At 37.9% G+C, this 25,196-nt stretch overlaps 1 protein-coding gene across 3 annotated transcripts in view; it reads left to right on the top strand.

The window, feature by feature from the left end:
- Positions 1 to 3,342: 3,342 nt before the first annotated feature.
- Positions 3,343 to 25,196, top strand: part of GAS6 (growth arrest specific 6) — a 391,979-nt gene continuing 370,125 nt past the window's right edge. Inside the window, exons 1-3 of one of the 3 annotated variants that reach the window (XM_053707678.1) lie at positions 3,343 to 3,494; positions 3,945 to 4,095; positions 7,579 to 7,745. In XM_053707678.1, the coding sequence (XP_053563653.1) occupies positions 4,029 to 4,095; positions 7,579 to 7,745 (234 nt within the window). In that variant the 5' untranslated portion in view covers positions 3,343 to 3,494; positions 3,945 to 4,028. The remainder of the gene's footprint in view (positions 3,495 to 3,944; positions 4,096 to 7,578; positions 7,746 to 25,196) is intronic. The other 2 variants (XM_053707680.1, XM_053707679.1) reach the window with 2 other exon arrangements.

Below are 25,196 nucleotides of genomic sequence, written 5' to 3' on the forward strand. Positions count from 1 at the left end.
AAAACAGCTGCATCAGATGCTGCACCTTACAGTACAGTGTTTAATGAGGGTCCCAGCACCAGTGAGTTTGCAGCGTGAGGACATCTGCTATCAGCACATATACTGCTGGCCAGATGTGCATCAGTCTGATAGGTATTTATTTTAGATTGCCAGTTGCCTTTTCTTTTTTCTGGGTCAAGTAGAAGAAACTGCTGCATCAGATGCTGCACCTTACAGTACAGTGTTTAATGAGGGTCCCAGCACCAGTGAGTTTGCAGCATATAAATTGAAGAGCCATGCCGTGGGGTTTATATTCTAGGCCTTTACTAGAAGTCCTTGCTTTAATGATGCAGTAATTCTTACCATCCTTAAAGCTGGTTTAAAGCCTTTACTGCCAGCTGCAAGTCTTATAAAGATAAGTAGAGGAAACACAGAAAGCCATTGGTGTATTCTACAGTTATGGCTATAATACTTATAATGCTATAATATGTTTACAAAATAATATGTTTAAAATAATTATTTAAAAAAATAATAATATTTATTAAAGTATATGTATTTTTAAATAAAGGTGCAAAGATAATATTGATCATTAATACAGTTTGTATGCTATGTTTTGTCTCAGAGTACTGATGCCCATAGGAACCTACAAAGTTTAAGCTATTACTTCTGTCATTTATCTTTTATATTTTACAATGTATATAAAGGTGACTTAGTATTATTCAGTTACTGAGTTGAGGTGATCATGCTAACACAACCTGTAGTAATTGGTGCTCATACCTGCAGCTCCCACCGGATGCAATTTGCATTGTTTTGGAGGTAGTCACTGTTCTTCATACCAGCACATATACAGAGCTGTGGTTGTAAAGCACTAGGTGTACTGTAATGTGCTAGCTGTGAAATAAAGATATTAGATAACTAATATTTACATGTCAGTGATTACTGAAGCTCAGCAGGATCAGTTTGGCAACTCTAGTAAAGTGAGCAGTAGTTATGAGGTTGGTGGCTTTGTGTTGTCAGTTGGTTTTGTGACATAACTGCTGCATCACATAAGCCACTCCCCTGAGGCTGTCACCGTGACAACCAGGCATCACATTATACCATGTCAGTTTAGCCTTTATTTATGTTATTAGTGTAGCTTTAACATAAGATGTTTAATTATGCATAATAAAACAACTTTTTATATACTCATTGATTTTGCCCCTTTTCATGTAATTTAGCTCTAAAAATTGTACATTGAATTGGAACAGCATCCTGCTTACTTTTCAGAGCTAACTCTCCATCAAATATTTCCCTAATTGGCTTTAATAGATAACAATTGCAAAAAAAAATCACTTTCTACTAACTTAATGGCAATGATTAGCCTTGTCTGCCGACTCAAACTTATTTGGCTCCATCAAATAAGGTGGGTGTTGGGTACGGTTTTTCTATTAAAAACTAATTGCAGTAAATAGGACTTTATTTTGTTAAACTACACTTGGCTGATATGTTATTCTGTAGAACTGTAACAGAAATGTCTTGTAATTACAAGGTGTTTACTGTCTCTTTAAGTTCTAACAAAACTCCCATTATAAATCCTGAGTTTAAAGTGCTTATATGTTGTGAATAGATTATTAAAATTACATTAACTGCTTTGGTCTGGTAATATCTATAGTTCTATGGCTGAGCCTCAGGATCATGTCATATGATTACCTCTGGGGTTAGCAGCCATACTAATTAGCATATGTAATTGTGCAGTGTAGCTAAGAAACTACAGGTGCTAGGTCTGTCATTATTTAATAGGAGAGTCCCCACATTTAGAATAATTTGTTTGTTTAAATTTTTTTATTAATTATAGTTGATCTGAATCATACAAATAGGGTGTCCAGTATTTTAGCAGGCTGTCCAGTACAATATGTACAACAATACTGGACACTTAGAAATATGGCTAAAAAATTAGTTACTCTGTGCATTTTGTATTATATCTGTTACAGGCAACCATGGGGGTGTTCAATCATTGCTGGGTGCTTACTTCTGGCAGCCAAGGGAGTCACATCACTACTATGTACATGTGTTACTGGCAACCAAGGGGATAAAATGACTTCTTAGTTGTGAATAATATATGTGGTAGGATCAAGGGTGGGGCATTAGATGGAGCTTTTGTGGGGACATTGTGTGAACCCAACTACGCCCTGTGTCCAGTCACCTATAGGTTGTCTGGTATTTTTATAGAGCGCAACTGCCAACCCGAATGTTGACTCAGAAGAGAATACACACAGTGTCTCTCACTCCAGAGACAATAGGTCTAAAGATCTCTGCTCTGTCGCGATTATCTAAGATGTCTCATCAGTAATGTAAAAGTCCATCAAGAAACATTTAGAAAAGAAGATTTTATCTTGAATGCTGTTTATCTCGCTATACAAGGTTATGGAGAGAAACATACTGTAGTTGCAATATAATGCTCATAAAAGCCCCCAAAGAGTTTACATGATTTCCCTCCATACCAGCGAGGTTTGAATCATCAGGTCCAATGAGCACTCATACGATCACACTCATTAAAAACAAAGGCACAAATACTACACCTTTTGTCTATTGTTCCTGCTGATTTGATAAAAATAAAAAAAAGTAGTTTGAATGCTCCAGAGACATGAAAGAAACATGTTTGAAATGCTTAGTTATAGTACAATCACTGTAATGCCATTTTAATTTTTTTTTTTTTTTACCAGTTTAGAACAAATGTATAGGATATTAATAATGGAAACTAGCACACAATGAAATTCTGCTTGAATTTGAAGCCTGAACATATAATTTATTCAATCCAATGTATAAGCTTTTTAATATAGAGAGGGGCCTCCAACATAAAAATCAGAGCACTAAAGGTTTGTTTTGGCTTGTGCTGCTGGCTTTTACACTTCATGGACTACTATTAGGTGCGCTCAAAGTTTTCTTTTCACCAGATGCAGTATAACAGTAGCATGGGTTCTTTCTAATCCTATCACTTCCAAAGAGGGCCATAGGGTTAAACAATGAATATTTACATGTCTAAGATTAATACATAATTGTAACGTTTTCCCTATTTTAACAAAACAGCACACTTTTCGTCTAATATCTGTGAAACAGTAATTGTTTTAGCACAGTCCTCTCAGTGACCTTTTATGAACAATTATTCATCCATTTTCTGAAGAATAAGCACACCCACAGCAATACATTGTGCATGATATAATGTCATTGGCTATCTGGCCACCCAATCTGATAAAATCACTGTGGAAATTAGGTCAGAGTTTGAGTATTGTCAGCAGGTGGTGCCATATTATAGAACGTGTTTATTATGGTTTCTTTCTTCTACAGTGTAAACAAACAGACACACGCTGGGGAGGAGTCCCAGCCAGATCTCCCTACATGTTTCACACAGTACATTGCACTTTAAACCAAGTATTTTCCTCTCAATCACGGATCAGAAACTCGCACCTTTGGTCGACTACCGGATAATCAGTGGACTTCTCTTGTCACCTGCACCGGGCTCATGTAGATTTTACTGGGTTGGTACATAAATAATAGTATTTTTATCATTCTTTATTTAAAAAAATTATCAGATGCGGTCTAACCAACACGCTATTTAATTTAGTTTTGGATCTAGTAAAATAAGATTATGTTTGCACGCTTAAACAGTGACAATTTTAAAGTGGGAAGATGCTAAATTAAGCATGCGTAACTCACATAGTGACAGCAATCGGAGAGGTCCCTGACAGTATAATAAGGAGAACAGATTGAAATGATATATTCAGACATCTAAAATTAAGTGGTTGGCGTTTTAGATCTCTCATCACCAGAGTGAGCTGTCAGGCTACAAAATGTGAAAGCCTCTTTGCATAGGTGTGTCTGTAAATGTATGCAAACTTTTTTTTATCAAATGATTGGGAGGGAAGGAGACACTGGCTCCCCCGCTGTGTGTGCTGCTGGCTGTGAATGCATAAATTTCTCTCTCTTAGACAGAGCTTGCTGGAAGAGATATTGACTCCAGATCCTAACCAGGAAGATCAGACCTATTTAGCCGGGGTCCTGCAGACAGCAACATGCCGAGCACCTCCGCCCTGACTGCTCTGCTTCTTACTCTGCTGGTTGTTGACTCTTCTTACGGCAGTGAGTACATATACACGAGATAAATGTTTGCATTGCAATAAGGACACTTTGCTACTTTCTCTATGGGATCACACGTGTGCATAATATTAATCCATTTTCTGCCAGAGGGCTGTAGCAGAGCTTTGCACTTTTGTCAGGTAGCCAGGGGGTTAATAAGCCAATTCAGTGCACAAGGGAGGCGTCCTCACTCAGCATGTGCTTGTTGTCATGCAAATGTTGAGGAAGGTGAGAGATGCTTTGTCAGAGGTCTCTCTCCATGATTCTTTGAAATCTAGAACGCCTTCATTTTTTTTTTATGAGTTTTAACACTTGTGGGATAAGAAGAGAGTGTTGAATAATATTACATGTTGAGTTTATTGTGAGGCTTTTGGTAATATTAAAATGATTGTGGGGCAATATAAACATCTAATATGGGAATGATCTACATATTAATGATACTGTTTATCTAATGCAAATATTGTCATGCTTTTATTAAATAATGAGCAGAAGGTCTTACTATAGTCTATACCAGGCAAATAATTATTTGTATTAACTTTTAGGTAGTAAAATTCATACCCTATATATTCCATGGGAAATGAGTACTCTTTCAAAATGCCCCCGCCCCCCAAGCTGACATACATGAAAAATGAATGTTATATTTAAATTTAGATAAATTAACCCCTTAATGACCGGACCATTTTTAAATTTTCTTACCCTTAATGACAATGGCTATTTTTACATTTCTGCAGTGTTTGTGTTTAGCTGTAATTTTCCTCTTACTCATTTACTGTTCCCACACATATTATATACCGTTTTTCTCACCATTAAATGGACTTTCTAAAGATACCATTATTTTCATCATATCTTATAATTTACTATAAAAAAAATGTAAAATATGAGGAAAAAATTGAAAAAAACACACTTTTTCTAACTTTGACCCCCAAAATCTGTTACACATCTACAACCACCAAAAAAACAACAATTCTAAATAGTTTCTAAATTTTGTCCTGAGTTTAGAAATACCCAATGTTTACATGTTCTATGCTTTTTTTGCAAGTTATAGGGCCATAAATACAAGTAGCACTTTGCTATTTCCAAACCACTTTTTTTCAAAATTAGCGCTAGTTACATTGGAACACTGATATCTTTCAGGAATCCCTGAATATCCCTTGACATGTATATATATTTTTTTTTAGAAGACAACCCAAAGTATTGATCTAGGCCCATTTTGGTATATTTCATGCCACCATTTCACCGCCAAATACGATCAAATAAAAAAAAAACTTACATTTTTCACAATTTTAGGTTTCTCACTGAAATTATTTACAAACAGCTTGTGCAATTATGGCACAAATGGTTGTAAATGCTTCTCTGGGATCCCCTTTGTTCAGAAATAGCAGACATATATGGCTTTGGCGTTGCTTTTTGGTAATAATAAGGCCGTTAAATACTGCTACGCACCACACTTGTAATATGCCCAGCAGTTAAGGGGTTAATTAGGTAGCTTGTAGGGTTAATTTTTAGCTTTAGCGTAGAGACCAGCCTCCCACCTGACACATCCCACCCCCTGATCCCCCCTCAAACAGCTCTCTTCCCTCCCCCACCTCACAATTGTCACCGCCATCTTAAGTACTGGCAGAAAGTCTGCCAGTACTGAAATAAAAATTTATTATTATTTTATTTTTTTCATACAGTCTGCAGTGATGGATCCCCCCCTTACCCCACAACCTCCCTGATCCCCCCCAATACATCTCTCTAACCCTCCCCCTCTACCTATTTGCCGCCATCTTGGGTACTGGCAGCTGTCTGCCAGTACCCAATTTGCCCCCCAAAATAGTTTTTTTTTACTTTTTTAGATGAAATACTTGTTTTCTGTAGTGTAGCTGGCCCCCCTAAATGATCTACATCCCTCCCCCTCCCAGATCCCTTACTAAAGAACTAAGATCCCCCTGCATCTATAGCGGTCTTTTTTTTAACTTTCATATTCCTGCATAATTTGCGTGCGCTCGCACGCGTGCGCACCCACCGCCCCACCCCCCCGGCCGCAACCACCCCTCCGGTCACAACAACCGACAATGTCAGATCGGTTTGGCAAACTGAGGGTCATATAGCCAAAAGCTGCTCCCACCCACCAACGAATTTGTTAGCATCAATGGCCGATGCAGAGAGGGCCACAGAGTGGCCCTTTCTGCATCGGTATGTAAAATAGTGGATTGCAGTGATGCCTCAATATTGAGGCATCACTACAATCCCTTGGAAGCAGCTGGAAGCGATCATGATCGCTTCCAGCACTTCAGACAACAGAGGACGTACCAGGTACGTCAATTGTCATTAAGGGAGTTTTTTTTTCTATGACGTACCTGGTAAGTCCTCTGTCATTAAGGGGTTAAGAGGTATGCACTTAGGTTAGTAGAATAGTCACCAGCTATTATACACAGTGAAAAATCTTCAAGTTGAAGAAATAAATGTTTAACAACAATATAATTGTCTATGGAGTTCACAGCAGTCTCTCTGTAAAGCTTTTAATTCCCTTATGTATTGTGGTGTTGCTCAAAGTACCTCACTTAAAGGGACAGTCTACACCATAATTTTTATTTAGAAAGATAGATAATCCCTTTATTACCTATTCCCTTGTTTTGCATAACCAACACAGTTATATTAATACACTTTTTACCTCTGTGAATAACTTGTATCTAAGCCTCTGCAAACTGCCCCCTTATTTTAGTTCTTTTGATAGACTTGCATTCTAGCCAATCAATGCTGGCTCCTAGGTAACTCCATGTGCGTGAGCACAATGTTACCTATATGACACACATGAACTAATACCCACTAGTGGACAAAACCCTATCAAAATGCCTTCAGATAAGAGGTGGCCTTCAAGGTATAAGAATTTATTATATGAGCCTACCTAGGTTTAGCTTTTAACTAAGAATACGAAGAGAACAAAGCAAAATTGGTGATAACAGTAAATTGTAAAGTTGTTTAAAATTACATGCACTATCTGAATCATGAATGTTTATTTTGGACTAGACTGTCCCTTTAAAGGGACATGATACCCAAGACACCAAAACAGTTCCCAATGAACAAATAACCCTTCCTAGGGACCACAAAATTACTAGTCTAAATTATAACGGCAACTTATGTTTTTTTATATTTAGATTTCTGTTATCTTTCCACAGAAATATTGTTGTACAAACTCCTAATCATGCAAAACAGGACACCAGAGTTCCTCAAAACAGTGATGGTGAAATTTTGTTGTTCTAAGGGGTATGTGGTTATATCATAACTGTGCTTGGTACAGGTTCACTGCTATTACACAATATAGCAGCATAATGAAGCTCAGGAGCCAGTAGTATTCTTGCTCCTGTGTATTCTTCTGCCTCCTAAAGTTCAAATAAACTTGTGAAGCTCTGCATGGGGGGTTGCTCATCTAGATATGTATACATGTAGCTAATTATGTATGTTGTCACTTTGTGTTTCCTTTGGTTTGCGTGTGGGAAATAGCAGTCTTGCTGTCTGCCAAGGATGCTGCCCAGTTCCTAAGCCACAGACAGAGGAGAGCTTACCAGGTCTTTGAGGAGACCAAACAGGGTCACTTGGAGAGGGAGTGTGTGGAAGAAAAATGCAGCAAAGAGGAGGCCAGAGAGGTCTTTGAGAATGACCTGGAAACGGTAAGTCTTTTTGTGAACCAGATGTGTCCTTATATATGTTACCTTGTGATATGAACCAACCAGCTTCTAGAAGATGTATTTTGAAAAGTGGTTGGAAATGTTTTATGTTCCAATCCAGGAACTTACAATTACTACAGATGAGTAAATTTGTAAGTTAATATACTGATGTATGGTAGTGATGTTTCTGCCTAGTGTACCACAGCTAGGTTTTGAGACTATATCAGAGGTATTTGTATCAAGTTGTATTGATATTTGTTGTTTGTGAAATAACTAGTTATTTACCATTATAGTGCTATATATATATATATATATATATATATATATATATATATATATATATATATATATATATATATATATATATATATATATATATATATATATATATATATATATATTTTATTTTTTTTAGATGTAAGCAATTGTGTGCTGTATAGGTGGAAAAATAAACTGGTACAGTAAGTGTTCATACGATACTGGTAGTACAATAAGTATGTATGCCAATATGGTGGTGCAGTAAGTGTTCATATGATACTGGTAGTATAATAAGTATGTATGCCAATATGGTGGCACAGTAATTGTTCATACAATACTGGCAGTATAATAAGTATGTATGCCAATATGGTTGCACAGTAAGTGTTCATACGATACTGGTAGTATAATAAGTATGTATGCCAATATGGTGGCACAGTAATTTTTCATACGATACTGGTAGTACAATAAGTATGTATGCCAATATGGTGGTACAGTAAGTGTTCATACGATACTGGTAGTACAATAAGTATGTATGCCAATATGGTGGTACAGTAAGTGTTCATACGATACTGGTAGTACAATAAGTATGTATGCCAATATGGTGGTGCAGTAAGTGTTTATACGATACTGGTAGTACAATAAGTATGTATGCCAATATGGTGGTACAGTAAGTGTTCATACGATACTGGTAGTACAATAAGTATGTATGCCAATATGGTGGTACAGTAAGTGTTCATACGATACTGGTAGTACAATAAGTATGTATGCCAATATGGTGGTGCAGTAAGTGTTTATACGATACTGGTAGTACAATAAGTATGTATGCCAATATGGTGGTACAGTAAGTGTTCATACGATACTGGTAGTACAATAAGTATGTATGCCAATATGGTGGTACAGTAAGTGTTCATACGATACTGGTAGTACAATAAGTATGTATGCCAATATGGTGGTGCAGTAAGTGTTCATACGATACTGGTAGTACAATAAGTATGTATGCCAATATGGTGGTACAGTAAGTGTTCATACGATACTGGTAGTACAATAAGTATGTATGCCAATATGGTGGCACAGTAATTGTTGATACAATACTGGTAGTACAATAAGTATGTATGCCAATATGGTGGTACAGTAAGTGTTCATACGATACTGGTAGTACAATAAGCATGTATGCCAATATGGTGGTACAGTAAGTGTTCATACGATACTGGTAGTACAATAAGTATGTATGCCAATATGGTGGCACAGTAAATATTTGTGCTATTAAGTTGCCACAAGAAGCACCCATTTTCAGTTATGATTGCACTGTAAGTAAACATACTATTAAATGGTACATAAAATGTTTGTGCTGCTATTCTTGTTTTGGTGATATCAGTAAGTATTACCTGTGCGCTTTTATGATGGTGCAATATCATAGAATCCTATATTTTGATGCCAGATAAGAACTAGAAGACCCATTGTGTCTGCCCATTAATCCTTGTAAAGTTGCAAATTTAAAGGGACAGAAAGATGCAATAAGAAAGCTCTAATCCTTAGGATGATGGTCTGTGTGGCCTTGTCAGTATTTAATTCCCTTTCAGTCACTGCCCTTACCAGCTATACTGGAATTTTATTACATGGGCCAACCATCCTTTAGGTAATTTGCTATTATGCAACTTGCTCTTATACATTCTACTGTCTAACCTGAGATTGTGGCTCCTTGTTTTGGTGCTGCTCAGCTTTTATATTAATATGCTTGAAGCTATTTATCATATCACCTCTCCAGTCTTTCCTTGTAAGTTTTATTGATATGTTTGACTATGCATGTAAGTAGGGCTGCAACAACTAATCGGTAAGTTTGATCATAAAAATAGTTGTCAACAAATCTCATTATCAGTTAGGTGGTCAGCTATTAGTTGGTCTGTTGCACAGCACCAGCTGCTTTAATCTGATGATCTACTGCAACTAAGATTGTGCAAAACTTTTTTACATTTATTTATTTTAATCTTTTTTTTTTTCTATCCGATTAATCGGACAATAATCATCCAATTAATTGGATAGAAAAAAAATAATAAATAAAAATATTTGCACAATACCATGTGCAGGAGTTCATCGGATTGAAGCAGCTGGTGCTGTGCAATTAACCAACTAATCGCTGACCACCTAATTGATAATGAGATTCTTTGACAACTATTTTTATGATCAATCTTACCGATTTAGTTGTAGCCCTACATGTAAGTGTTTGTTTTTGTGGTGTTTGTGTTTTTTAAATCTATACTATATAGTTGTTTGTAATGACTGACCATTAATTCCTTATTGGTTGTAGTTTCATAAAAAATTGTATTTGTTATTGATATTAGAAGATGTCATCTGTTAAAGGGGTTCCTTAACACATTGCCTTATACAGGAATTGTCATTTGTTAAACCCCCCCCACATTAGCATCTTATTCGCTCATGGAAACCTGCAATTGATATTTATGAAGCAGCTGTTTTAAACTGCTCTTTTATAAATTGTCTTTGCCACCTTGGATGTGACAGATCAATATTACTAGGGACATGCTACAAGCCCCCCAACATAAGTGACATGGAGGCAACTCAACTACTAATGGGAAAGGCTGCTAATTACAGTGCTGTAATTATGGGAGATTTTAACTACCCTGATATAAACTGGGCCAATGAAACTAGTAATTCAGCTAAGGGAGATTTTTTTTATTTTAAATGTTCTTGGATAACTTTTTGTCGCAATTTAATAGAGGAGCCAACTAGGAATAAAGCTATATTGGATTTAGTGCTATTAAACAATACAGATATAATATCAAACATGGTCACATTTGAAATCACTTTTCATAAGCAGTGTCTTAAATGTTTAACCAAGACTTTTAATTTTAAGAAAGCAAAATTCAATGATTTAAGGAAATCATTAAATAACATAAATTGGGACAAAGTATTTCCTAATATAAATACAGAGGATAAATGGATACCTTTTTAAAACTTTGTTAAATAAATATACATATCAACACATACCATATGGTTATAAAAGTAAAATAAATCAATCCAAGCCAATGTGGCTAAATAAAAATGTGTTAAGAGAGGTTAGGAAAAAACATAGGGCATTTAAACTATTCAAAGAAAATAGTACTGACTCAACATACCAGATTTATAAGGAAGGAATGTAACAAATCATACAAAAAGGCAATCAAATTAGCCAAAATTGAAAATGAAAGATTAATTGCAAAGGAAATCAAACCCTAAACATTTCTTTAAAGGGACACTGAACCCAATTTTTTTTCTTTTGTGATTCAGATAGAGCATGACATTTTAAGCAACTTTCTAATTTACTCCTATTATCAAATTTCCTTCATTCTCTTGGTATCTTTATTTGAAATGCAAGAATGTAAGTTTAGATGCCGGCCCATTTTTGGTGAACAACCTGGGTTGTCCTTGCTGATTGGTGGATATATTCATCCACCAAAAAAAAAGTGCTGTCCAGAGTTCTGAATTAAAAAAAAAAAAAGCTTAGATGCCTTCTTTTTCAAATAAAGATAGCAAGAGAACAAAGAGAAATTGATAATAGGAGTAAATTAGAAAGTTGTTTAAAATTGCATGCTCTATCTGAATCACAAAAGAAAAAAATTGGGTTCAGTGTCCCTTTAAGTATATAAATATCAAAAAATCTAAGGACAATATAGGTACTTTAAAATGCATGGAGGTTTCATGAATAACAGTGACAAGGAGGTAGCTGAGGTACTAAACCAATTCTTTTCTTCAGTATACTAATAATATTAAGATAAATAAAGCTCCAGGCCCAGAAGGAATACACCCAATGGTTTGACGGGAACTTAGCACTGTTATAGACAAACCTCTACGCTTAATTTTTCAAGACTCGTTATCCTCAGGCATAGTACCCCAGGATTGGCGTAAAGCTGATGGGGTGCCACTCTTCATAAAGGGAAGCAGGGCTGATCCAGGAAGCTATAGACCAGTTATTCTGACATCAATAGTGGGGAAGATACTCGATGAGTATATTCTTGTAAACAAGATTATGAGTTCAAATCAGCATGGTTTTATGAGAAATAGATAATGTCAAACGAATCTAATTAGATTCTACGAGGAAGTAAGTAAAAAATATGGATAAAGGGGAATCGGTTGATGTGATATACTTAAATTTTGCAAAGGCATTGATACAGTTCCACATGAGAGATTAATGTACAAAATTAAGGGACTGGGAATACCTGAAAATGTTAGCTCATTGATAAATAACTGGATAAAAGACAGGGAGCAACGATTAGTAGTAAATGGATCATACTCAGATTGGACAAAGGTAATCAGTGGAGTCCCCCAGGGATCAGTACTGGGCCCTGTTCTTTTTAATATATTGGAGCAAGGATTAAATAGCAACATCTCTTTTTTTTTGCAGATGATATAAAGTTGTGTAAGGTAATTAGGTCAGAGCAGGATGAACTAGTGTTACAAGAGGATCTGCAAACATTAGAAGAATGGGTAGGTAAATGGAAAATGAAATTTAATACAGGAAATTGCAAGGATCTACATTTTAGAAGTACAAATAAGCAGGCAATGTATTATTTAAATGGGACTAGACTTAGCCAAACAGAGAAGGAAAGGAATTTGGCAGTAGTAATAGAAAAAAAGCTAAAGATGGGTGCACATTGCAGGGCAACGACTTATAAGATACTAGCATGTTTTAAAAGAGGCATTGATTCAAGGAAGGAAAGCATAATTAGGTCACTATATAAATCCCTGGTAAGACATCACCTTGAGTACAGAGTGGACTTCTGGGGACCAATCTAGAAAAAAGACATTGTAGACCTTGAAAAACTTCAGAGAAGGGCCACAAAGCTAATAAGGGGAATGGAGAATTTAAGCAATGAGTAGTGGTTAGCCAAATTGGGTCTGTTTTCTCTAGAAAAAAGGCGCTTGAGAGGTGACATATACAGAGATGGCAGAAGCTCTGTTTATTCCAAGAAAATTGTTTGACAAGAGGTCACAATTTAAGGCTAAAGGAAAGGAGATTTAATTTCCTACAATGGAAACGTTTTTTTCACTACAAGAGCAATACAATTGTGGAAATCATTACCAAAGGAGGTAGTGAATGCCAATACCTTAGATACAAATGGTTTGGATACATTTCTGTCTGGAAACAGAATTCATGGATATGATTGCTTGTGTTAAAGGGACAGTCTGCACTCGATTAATCATAAACCCATATCTTAGATTAATCAGAAGATCCACCTGTACTGCATTGTATGTCCTGTAACTTGACCGGTACATGAGTAATCCTAAAAAGAACATTGGTTTAGTTAATGTAGATAGGCCAGCCAAACTCCCCCCACTGTTACGGATTCGCACATGCACAATTAAATAGGAACCAAATATCCGCAACCTTTATGTAATTGAGTGTTAGTTTGCCGGAGTAGAGAATAGTAGTATATGTAAATGACATTAGCAAAAATTTTAATATCAAGTCAAGATGTAACATATCGAACACCTACACTAACATGACAATTATTTTACCAATATTTGATGTTGCAAACAATTTCTTGCAACTATTTATCGTGATTAAATTAGAATCTTGATAAACACCTAGGATAGAATATATATTTTTTTTTTATTCTAAGGCTCAACGTAGTCTATATCGCTTATTATTTATTGATTCACTTCTAAAATGTATATACTGTATTCATAAACAGTATAAATTACTTGACTATGAATATACAGAGCATAACAATGTTTGTTAAATTATATTTGTTTATCGTATAATAACTAAGTATAATTTTCTACTTGGTTTTCTGTTATACAGTGGCGTCACTAGGGGGGGGGCGGGGGGGGCGGGCCGCACCCGGGTGACACCCTCCAGAGGGTCTGGCATTTGGGAACATTGGTGGGACTGGGGAAGTTGTAGACACACAATTGTTTGCCCCTTGAGCCAGTGCTGCAATTTCAACAAATAGTTTTCCCGGCTGCTTTTGCTTGTTTGTACTTTGCTTCTCCCCTGCCCAATTTCGCTATGAATGTTGTGGGCATGCCGTGGGGCTTGCAAAGTTGCGCTGCTAGCCTAAACCTGCCTGCCTATCTGTGCTCACTGCTCAGTGACATGTGGAGCAGTGGAGTCTCTCTAAACGGGAATTGGCAAATCATGAGGGGATGCCTGGCACCTGACCGCATGACTGTTTTACACTGTCTTTAAAGTGAAGGAGCCACGTATGATGCCCACCAGACCATTACGGTTACGGTATACTAAGTGCACACTGAACAGGTAGGAGGGCGGGCGGGGGTCTGGGGGTGGGCAGAGTGCAAAGGTGATTGGCCATAAGAAGCGGTAGGCACGCGGCCCGGGGCTGTGCACTGACAGGCTTGGAACAGAGTCAGAGAGCAGAATTTTCATAGTTTGCGCCTAAACCTTTTCTTTAGTGATTTATTTTTAGAGTGCTCTGTTTATTTTTCATTTGATGCTCTGCTGAGCCAGGGAGAAGCTCTAGGCATGAGCTTCATAATTAATGCAGTGCAGTTTACATATTTTGTAAGTGTGTGTCTGAGTTTTTGTGTGTGTGTGTGTCTGAGTGTGTTTCCGAGTGTTTGTGTGTGCATCTGAGTATGTTTTTAAGTGTGTCTGAGTGTTTGTATGTGTGTGTGCCTGTGTTTTTGTGTGTGTCTGCTTTCCGGGGGGGGGGGGGGGGGGGTGACACCATAACTTACCGCACCGGGTGACACCAACCCTAGTGACGCCACTGCTGTTATATAATTTATTTTGTCTGTCAGCCTGCTATGCTTCTTTGATTCATTATATTAATCTACACAACAGTACATAGTGCATAAGCAGAACAGCAACGTCATGGTTTCTTACATGCACGAGTATGGAAAAGGAATAGAGAAGGGGACGAAGGAGGAGGAGGAGTTTGTCGGCCATATCTAGAAGACAAATAAAGTTACTCATCGTAACATTACTTGTGTACCGGTCTATCTGCTATGTATGTAAATGGGTGCAATGGTATGTTTTTAGGGTGATCAAAGTAACGGCTCATTATTTAATTGGGTGTAGACTGTCCCTTTAAATGGATCACCTTTTAATGGGATTATGTTACTATTTTAAAATGGCTGGACTGATCTGACCAGGGTAATTTACAAGCCCTGATCTTGAGTAATTAGTTATGTTAGAGCAGGGGGCAGCATTGTATGAGGTTCTAGTCATGCAATGATAAATACAGACCGCAAATGCTGCCTGCAAGTTGTGAAAATGTTCACTATCTCTGAACCTTGTCCATCCGAACAATGATAAATCTGCTCTATTTTTACTCTTTATTTTCCTTAGGAATAGAATATATTGCAGTAGTCCCCCCCCCCCCCAACACAAGCTTTCATGTTATGTTAAAAAATATATATGCAGTAACCTGACCAACAAAATTGCTAATTTGTAGTGTGGATTTGTGTATTAATATCTTTGGATTGAGTGTAAATCTGACATTTATGAGTTGTTTATAAATTAAAATAAACTGTGTATTCTATGCAGTTCTTTTGAATGAAACTGAATCATGTTACTGGTCGGGTACCACATACTTTTATAAACGGTCTTTGTAGATAGCACAGGATGCAGAACTGGCATTTTTACTAATTAAGGCCATGCCATATAGTAGTTTTAGTTCAGATGGTTATGTTGGGGAATTTTTTAACACTTCTAGTTCAGGGGCTTCCAACCCATACTCCTCAACTAAGCAACATATATATATATATATATATATATATATATATATATATATATATATATATATATATATATATATATATATATATATTTAGAATGACTGGTTGCATGAATGAATGTCAGCTGCTAACTGAATCGTGAGTCTGCTCAATTGGGGATATTTTATGAACAGGTATGGTAGCTGAAGTCTTTGTTACTCTCTTGTACCCTTTTTAATCGTACAGTAAGGTCAAAATAAACTTTCACAATGCAGACAGAGCATGCAATTTAACTCCTTAATGACATCTGTCATACCCTGTACATTAGTTTTTGTTTTTTAAACTAAGGCGTTAATTAGAATGCCAAGAGAATTAAGCAAATTTAATAATATACGTAAACTGGAAAGTTGTTTAAAATGATATGTGCCATCTAAAACCCAGATTTTTTTTTTTTCTGTCATAATTCAGTTATAACTTACAATTTTCTAATTTACTTCTATAATCACATTTGCTTAATTCTCTTGGTATCCATTGTTTTTGGAGCAGCAATGCACTAGTGGGAGCTAGCTGAGCACATTGAGCCAGTGATAAGAGGCATCTGTGTACAGTCAGCATCTAGTTCCCAGTAGTGCTCTGCTGTTCCTGAGTCTACCTATGTATGCTTTTCAAGTATACAAAGATGACAAAGCAAATGAGGTAATAGAATTAAATTAGAAAGTTGTCAAAAATTGACAATCTGAACCATAAGGGTTTTATTTTGATTTTACAAAACCCTTTAAGTAAGACTTCTGACTGGTTGCTCTGCAGTGCAATTGATTCATAATGTGTGTCTAAACAATAACAGAGCTGTCTCTTTGTGTAAGATAAAAGGTGCATTCAGAGCACATCCCCAGAGGCGCCAGTATGTGCTGCTAGATTATCTGACCTACCAAATGTAAGGCCAGCGCTGTCAACCCCTTACTAGTTTAATTTGATTGATGGTACATTTTCACTGTTTTTTTTTTTTTTTATATATGCTTTTGTTTTATTTATTTATTTATTTATTTATTTATTTATATATATATATATATATATATATATATATATATATATATATATATATATATATATATATATATATATATATATATATATTGAGCTTTAGCATTTATCTAACTTGTAAGTAAATCGGTTTATTCTTGATTTAAAAAAAATAAATATGTTTTGGCAACTTTTTAAGAACTAATACTAAGCTATTTGATTTTTGACCTATAGAAGTGACTCACACACTGTTTTTTAGTTGCAGATTATTTATGATCCTAATGTGTCAGTCAATAAAGTATTTCCCTTCATTCTCTGTTATCAAATGTATTTTTATTGTTGCTGTATCTATTTTAAGCAATCCTCTCTTAGTTGCCGTAGACGGTAATTAAACTTTAATATGCACATATATAATTCAGTTCTTTAGATTTTTTTTTTTTTCTGATGAAATATTGCATATACATTTTTCTTGGGGTGTTTATTTTTTTTTTTAAATTGTATTTATTTTTCTGCTTGTCCTACATCTTGCTATTTATGGATGTGTGCTGAGCAGGGATTTTCAGTACCCTGTACATACTGCAGAATATGGAGCTCTAAAAACACAGCATGAGATACTGTTGATGTTGTTACATGTCACCTGTATGAAAAACAAAATGTATACTTACCTAATACATTTCTTTCTTTCCGGACATGGAGAGTTCACAACGTCATTCCGATTACTAGTGGGATATTCCACTCCTGGCCAGCAGGAGGAGGCAAAGAGCACCCCAGCAAAGCTGTTAAGTGTAACTTCCCTTACCCATAATCCCTAGTCATTCGGCTAAAGGAAAATGGAAAAAGAAGAAAACACAAGGGTGAAAAAGGTGCCTAAGTTTTACTCAAAAAAAAACTTCTGAATTATAGTTTAAAAAGATTGCTGGGTCGTGGACTCTCCATGTCTGGAAAGAAAGACATTTATCAGGTAAGCATACATTTTGTTTTATTTCCTAAGACATGGAGAGTCCACAACGTCATTCCAATTACTAGTGGGAGCCAATACCCAAGCTAGAGGACACGGAATGAACAGGGAGGGAGGAAAAAGTGTCACATTTGTAGAATTTGGAAAAAGTATGCAGAGAGGACCATGTAGCCGCCTTGCAAATTTTCTTCCACAGAAGCTTCATTTTTTAAAGCCCAAGAAGAGGAGACAGCCATAGTGGATTGAGCCGTAATTCTCTCAGGAGGCTGCTGTCCAGCAGTCTCATAAGCCAAACAAATCAAACTTCTCAACCAAAGAGACAGAGTAGTAGAAGTGGCCTTCTGACTCTTACGTTTTCCAGAGAAAACAACAAACACGACAGAAGATTGCCGAAATTCTTTAGTAGCATTTAAGTAAAATTTTAGAGCTCGCACAACATCCAAGTTATGCAGAAGACGTTCCTTATGAGAAGGATTAGGACAAAAAGAAGGAACAACAATTTCTTGATTAATGTTTTGATCCGACACCACCTTAGGGAGATAGCCCAATTTTGTACGAAGGACCGCCTTATCAGCATGAAAAATAGGGTACGGAGAATCACACTGCAGAGCTGAAAGTTCAGACACTCTGGGAGCAGAAGAAATAAAACCTTCCAAGTTAACAACTTAATATCATCAACATGCATTGGCTCAAACGGAGCCTGTTGCAAAATTTTAAGAACTAGATTAAGGCTCCACGGGGGAGCAAAAGGTTTAAACACAGGCCTGCATCTAATCAGGGCCTGAACAAAGGCTTGAACATCTGGTAAGTCTGCCATACGTTTGTGCAAAAGGATAGATAGGGCAGAAATCTGACCCTTTAGAGTAGTGACCAATAAACCTTTCTCCAGGCCATCCTGAAGAAAAGACAAAATCCGGGGAATCCTCACCCGGCTCCAGGAGAACCCTTTAGATTTGCACCAATAATGATATTTACACCATACCTTATTGTAAATCTTGCGAGTAACAGGTTTGCGAGTCTGGAGCATAGTTTCAATGACCGCTTCAGAAAAACCACATCTAGACAGAACTAGGCGTTCAATCTCCAAGCAGTCAACTTCAGAGAATCTAGGTCTGGATGGAGGAAAGGACCCTGAATTAGAAGGTCCTTCCTCAGAGGTAACCTCCAGTGAGGTAGAGATGACATCCGTACCAGATCCGCGAACCAGATCCTGCGAGGCAATGCAGGAGCTATTAGGATTACCGATGCTCTCTACAGTTGAGAGCAAACGGAGGAAACGGGTAAGCCAGAGAAAACATCCATGGAACCGCTAGAGCATCTATCAGAATGACCTGAGGATCTCTTGACCTTGAACCGTACTTTGGAACCTTGGCGTTTTGGCGGGACGCCATCAGATCCAACTCTGGAACCCCCCACCTGAGGGTTATCTGAGAGAACACTTCTGGATGGAGAGCCCAGTCCCCGGGATAAAAGGTCTGTCTGCTCAGAAAATCCGCCTCCCAATTATCCACTCCTGGAATGTGGATGGCAGATAGAAGACAATCGTGAGCTTCCGCCCACTGCAGAATGCGAGTCATCGCCTTCATGGTCAAGGAATTCTGAGTTCCTCCCTGATGGTTGATGTAAGCCACTGAGGTGATGTCCGGCTGGAATCTGATAAACCGAACTAAAGACAATTGGGGCGAAGCTGTCAAGGCATTGAAGATTGCTCTCAACTCCAATATGTTTATGGGAAGAGAAGACTCTTCCCGAGACCACAGGCCCTGAGCCTTCAGAGAACCCCAAACAGCTCCCCAGCCTGACAGGCTGGCGTTCGTTGTCACAATAACGCAGGAAGGTCTCAGGAAGCAAGTGCCCCATGACAGATGGTCCAGAGACATCCACCACAAAAGAGATTCTCTTGTCAGGGGGTTCAGATTTATCCTCTGCAATAAATCGGAATGGTCTCCGTTCATTGACAAAGCATGCAAAGTTGCAGCCGACGCAGATGGAACCGAGCAAAAGGAATGATATCCATGGAAGCCACCATCAGACCAATCACCTCCATGCATTGAGCCACTGATGGACGAAAAGCAGCATGGAGAGAAAGGCAGGAAGCAAGAAGCTTGGATTTTCTGACCTCCGTCAGAAAAATCTTCATGGACAGGGAATCTATTATTGTCCCTAGAAAACACACTGTTGTAGATGGAACTAGAGAACTTTTTTTCCAGATTGACCTTCCACCCGTGGGAATGTAGAAAAGAGAACAACATCTCTGTATGAGATTGTGCTAGTTGAAAAGATGACGTCTGAACCAGAATGTCGTCTAGATAAGGCACCACAGCAATTTTCTGGGATCTGATTACTGCCAATAGCGCTCCCAGAACCTTTGTGAATATTGTGAGCCGTGGCCAGACCAACGGAAGGGCAACAAAGTGGAAATGCTTGTCCATTAAAGCAAATCTGAGAAACTGATGATGATCCCTGTGAATGGGAACATGTAGATACGCGTCCTTCAGGTCTATGGTCGTCATGAACTGACCCTCCTGGGCCAATGGAAGAATGGAGTGAATAGTTTCCATTTTGAAGGACGGAACCCTGAGGAATTTGTTGAGACACTTGAGATCTAGGATGGGACGAAAAGTTCCTTCCTTTTTGGGAACCACAAATAGATTTGAATAGAATCCAAAACCTTGTTCTCTTAGAGGGACTGGTACAATGACACCCAGAGAGGATAGGTCCTTTACACAATTTAAGAAGGCCTCCTCCTTCTTTACCTGGTTTGAGGATAATCTTGACAGGAGAAATCTGCCCCTTGGAGGGCAAGACTTGAATCCTATCCTGTAACCCTGGGATACTATGTCCACAGCCCATGTATCTGGGACATCGGGTGTCCAAGCCTGTCGAAAAAGAGTCTGCCCCCCACCTGGTCCAAGCTCGGACCGGGGGCGGGCCCTTCATGCTGATTTAGAGTAAGCGGAAGGCTTACTGGATTTCCAAGAGTACTTGGATTGCCAAGAGTACTTGGATTGGTCGCTTTTGGAAGAGGAAGGTGAGGACTTCTGTCCCTTAAAGTTGCGAAAGGAACTTTAGAAGACTTCCGTCCCCTAGGTCTATTTTTCTTGTCCTGAGGAAGGAAAGATTCCTTTCCACCCGTAATTTCAGAAATGATTTCCGCTAGACCAGGTCCAAACAGAGTCTTACCCTTATAAGGTAAAGCCAATAGTTTGGCCTGTGAAGAAACATCAGCCGACGAATATTTTAACCACTGTGCTCTGTGAGCTAGTACAGTGAAGCTAGACATCTTAGCTCCCAGTCTAATTATCTGCATGTTCTCATCACAGATAAAGGTATTGTCCAGTTTAAGGGCTTTGATCCTATCTTGGATCTCCTCTACCATAGTTTCCTCTGATATGAGATCGGACAAGGCATCGCACCAATAAGATGCTGCATCTGCAACTGTGCAATACTCGTCGCAGGTTGCCACTGTAATCCTTGATGTATGTACATCTTTTTTTTTTTTTAAGTAAGCCTCTTACTTCCTATCTATTGGATCTTTTAAAAGAGCAACTATCCTCTATAGGAATGGTAGTTCTCTTAGCAAGAGTAGAAATAGCTCCTTCTACTTTAGGTGCAGTGCGCCATGAATCACCAATAAAGTCGGCAACAGGAAACCTCTTTTTAAAAACAGGGGAAGGGGAAAAGGGAACCCCTGGCTTATCTCATTCCTGAGCTATAATTTCAGACATCTTCTTTGGAACAGGAAAAATCTCCTCAGAAGATGGAGAATCATAAACTCTATCCAGTTTAGAAGACTTTGTGGGGTTGACAGCAACCGAAGATTCAGAGTCCTCTAAAGTAGCTAGAACCTCTTTCAGTAGTAACCGGAGGTGTTCAAGCTTAAATCTAAAATTAACCTTTTCAGATTCTGAAGATTTTTCTGCTAAAGTGTCAGTCTGAGATTTAACCTTCAGAAGCTACTGAAGTATTTTCCTCATCAGACAAATGAGAAATGGCTAAAGCAGACCTAGAGGGGTCAGAAGTTTTACTAGCAGACAAATGTCTAGATTTCCTCTTACGCTTAACCGCAGAAGGGAAAGCAGACAAAGCCACAGAAACTATAGAATTAATTTGAGCGGCAAAATCCCCAGGTAAATAAATACCCCCAGGGGGTTGTTGAGAAACTACTAAAGCTTGGGTCGTCTGAGGAGAAAGCTGAGGCATATCACGCACATAAGTTTCCTGAGAGACACTTGGCTCAGAAGGGAGTAATTTGTCCTTAAATTTTAAAGTCTTAAACACGAAGAACAAAATTGCATAGGCAAAATAATTTGGTTCTCTAAACATAATAAACATTTGTCTATATACATGGGCTGATCCTGTTCTGGGTCCATAGCTATGGAAACTAGTTCCCACTAAAAAAACGAATTAGGAGAATGCAAATGAAACTTACTAAAAAATTAGCAAAACGATAGGATTTAAACTTAAGGTAAAACTTTAATACCCCAGTCGCCTACCATTACCAGAATTAGTATCCCACTAGTAATACGGTATAGAAAGCTAAGAAGTCCAGTAGAGATTAGCGCCTCTACAATACTCCAATCAGCAATTGATGTCCGCACCTCACAGCACTACTTTCCGTTTCGTATACAGTAGAAACCGGAAGTCACGTGACCGGCCGAAAATTAACTGCACCACAGGGCGCAAAGTTAAACTAAAACGGCCGCATAACGTATGCACCAACGACACACTTGCACATTAATAATTAAACGGAAAGCACACATTGCTTCTTATAAAAAAAAAAAAAAAAAGTACCCCTTGCCAAGTATTAAGGGAAGCGTTGGTAATAAAATGCCCCCTTACGTCTATCAAAGTCTCACTCTACAGTGCCTGAAAGTATACTGAATAAGAAAGCCACTAGCTCTCCTAGAGTCGGTTAAGTTGCCCAAATGTATCCTAGTCTTAAAAGGATATCTAAGTCCCAAATTATGTCCAATTAAAGAGATAATTTAAAAAGTGCTGTCCTTCAGTACCTAGAAGGCAAAAGCACTTACCTGTGGATCCAGCTGCAGGGCAAATGACAGCTACTAAGGTGTGACCGGTTCTCCACTGCCTGTCAGGGACCTGTAGTAAAAGAAAGATCAGAGTAACCAACCCTGGCTTTCTGCAAATCGGTAGTAAGTGTTAAAACTAAAGCAAAGACTACCTCGCCGCCTTTTAACTGCTAAAAGCCACCACTACTCTTACTAAGGAGATTAACATGGACTCGACTAGACCCCAATCCTTGCTTGCAGGGAAAAGTACCCATAAAAGGATTAAATATCTTCAGACACCGACTTCGCACTCCTCCATTGACAGAGGCAAAGAGAATGACTGAGGATTATGGGTAAGGGAAGTTACTCTTAACAGCTTTGCTGGGGTGCTCTTAGCCTCCTCCTGCTGGCCAGGAGTTGAATATCCCACTAGTAATTGGAATGATGTTGTGGAATCTCCATGTCTTAGGAAATAAATCACATTAGTTTATTCCTTTGAAAAATATTTTATGTCCAACATTTTCACAGAAACACAACTAAAGTTAGTTTGGTTATCCTTGTTTTTTTTTGTAATCCAATAATGACTCTCAATTCAATATTAACTAAGGACATCTTGGATTTAGTAGCTATGGTACAATGATTCTCACGACTGGGACATAGCTGGATACAAGTTATTCAAAAAGAACATAGTAGGAAAAATGTTGAGGAGTTGCTCTGTATGTAAAAGAAAATATAAAGGTTACTAATGACGACGTGGAAAGTATTTGGTTGACTGTGGAAACTGGGGATAAAAATGTGTTTAGAATAGGGATTGTATATAGGTCTCTGTTGCAGGATGCAAGACTGGACAGTCTGTTAGTCAAAGAAATAACCAAAATGATCATGAAGGGTAAGGTTATAGTAATGGAGGAGTTAATTTGTCAGATATAGACTGGAAGATTCCCTGTGCTAGATCAGCTAGAAGCAGGTATATTATTGAATCCTTGCAAAGGGAATCACTTGAGCAATTGGTTAAGGAACCAACTTGAAAAGCAGCTATATTAGATCTAATTTTTACAAACAGTGATACAGTTTCAGATTTGTCTGTAGGTGAGACCTTAGGATCCAATGATCATCAATCTGTTTGGTTTAGTATTCATGTGTAATCGCTGTCGACCTAGACTAAAAGAAGTTTTAGACTTTAGGAAGTCTGCTTTTTATTTTTATAAGATTAAACCTAAACAAGCATTTAAAAGGGCAAATTCTTGTTAAGCGTGCTCAAGAACAGTGGGAATTTTCTCCAACATAGGTGTGTCCGGTCCACGGCGTCATCCTTACTTGTGGGATATTCTCTTCCCCAACAGGAAATGGCAAAGAGCCCAGCAAAGCTGGTCACATGATCCCTCCTAGGCTCCGCCTTCCCCAGTCATTCTCTTTGCCGTTGTACAGGCAACATCTCCACGGAGATGGCTTAGAGTTTTTTGGTGTTTAAATGTAGTTTTTATTCTTCAATCAAGAGTTTGTTATTTTAAAATAGTGCTGGTATGTACTATTTACTCTGAAACAGAAAAGAGATGAAGATTTCTGTTTGTAAGAGGAAAATGATTTTAGCAACCGTTACTAAAATCGATGGCTGTTTCCACACAGGACTGTTGAGAGGAATTAACTTCAGTTGGGGGAAACAGTGAGCAGACTTTTGCTGCTTGAGGTATGACACATTTCTAACAAGACTTGGTAATGCTGGAAGCTGTCATTTTCCCTATGGGATCCGGTAAGCCATTTTTATTAAATAAGAATAAAGGGCTTCACAAGGGCTTTTAAGACTGGTAGACATTTTCTGGGCTAAAACGATTGATATATAAGCATTTTTAATACTTCATAGCTTTGAGGAGTTATTTTATTCTTGGGAATTATGTAAAAAAACCGGCAGGCACTGTATTGGACACCGTTTTCACTGGGGGCCTTCTCTAATCATAGGCAGAGCCTCATTTTCGCGCCTCTATTGCGCAGTTGTTTTTGGGAAGCAAGACATGCAGATGCATGTGTGAGGAGCTCAGATACATAGAAAAAGCTTACTGAAGGCGTCATTTGGTATCGTATTCCCCTTTGGGCTTGGTTGGGTCTCAGCAAAGCAGATACCAGGGACTGTATAGGGGTTAAATATAAAAACGGCTCCGGTTCCGTTATTTTAAGAGTTAAAGCTTTCAAATTTGGTGTGCAATACTTTTAAGGCTTTAAGACACTGTCCTTCATACTTTTTCACATTTTCAGTAATAAAGTGTGTTCAGTTTAAAATTTAAAGTGACAGTAACGGTTTTATTTTAAAACGTTTTTTGTACTTTGTTATCAAGTTTATGCCTGTTTAACATGTCTGAACTACCAGATAGACTGTGTTCTGAATGTGGGGAAGCCAAGGTTCCTTCTCATTTAAATAGATGTGATTTATGTGACACAAAATTTAGAGAAAATGATGCCCAAGATGATTCCTCAAGTGAGGGGAGTAAGCATGGTACTGCATCATCCCCTCCTTCGTCTACGCCAGTCTTGCCCACA

This window comes from Bombina bombina, chromosome 3 (assembly GCF_027579735.1).
Source record: "Bombina bombina isolate aBomBom1 chromosome 3, aBomBom1.pri, whole genome shotgun sequence".
Lineage (NCBI taxonomy): Eukaryota > Metazoa > Chordata > Amphibia > Anura > Bombinatoridae > Bombina > Bombina bombina.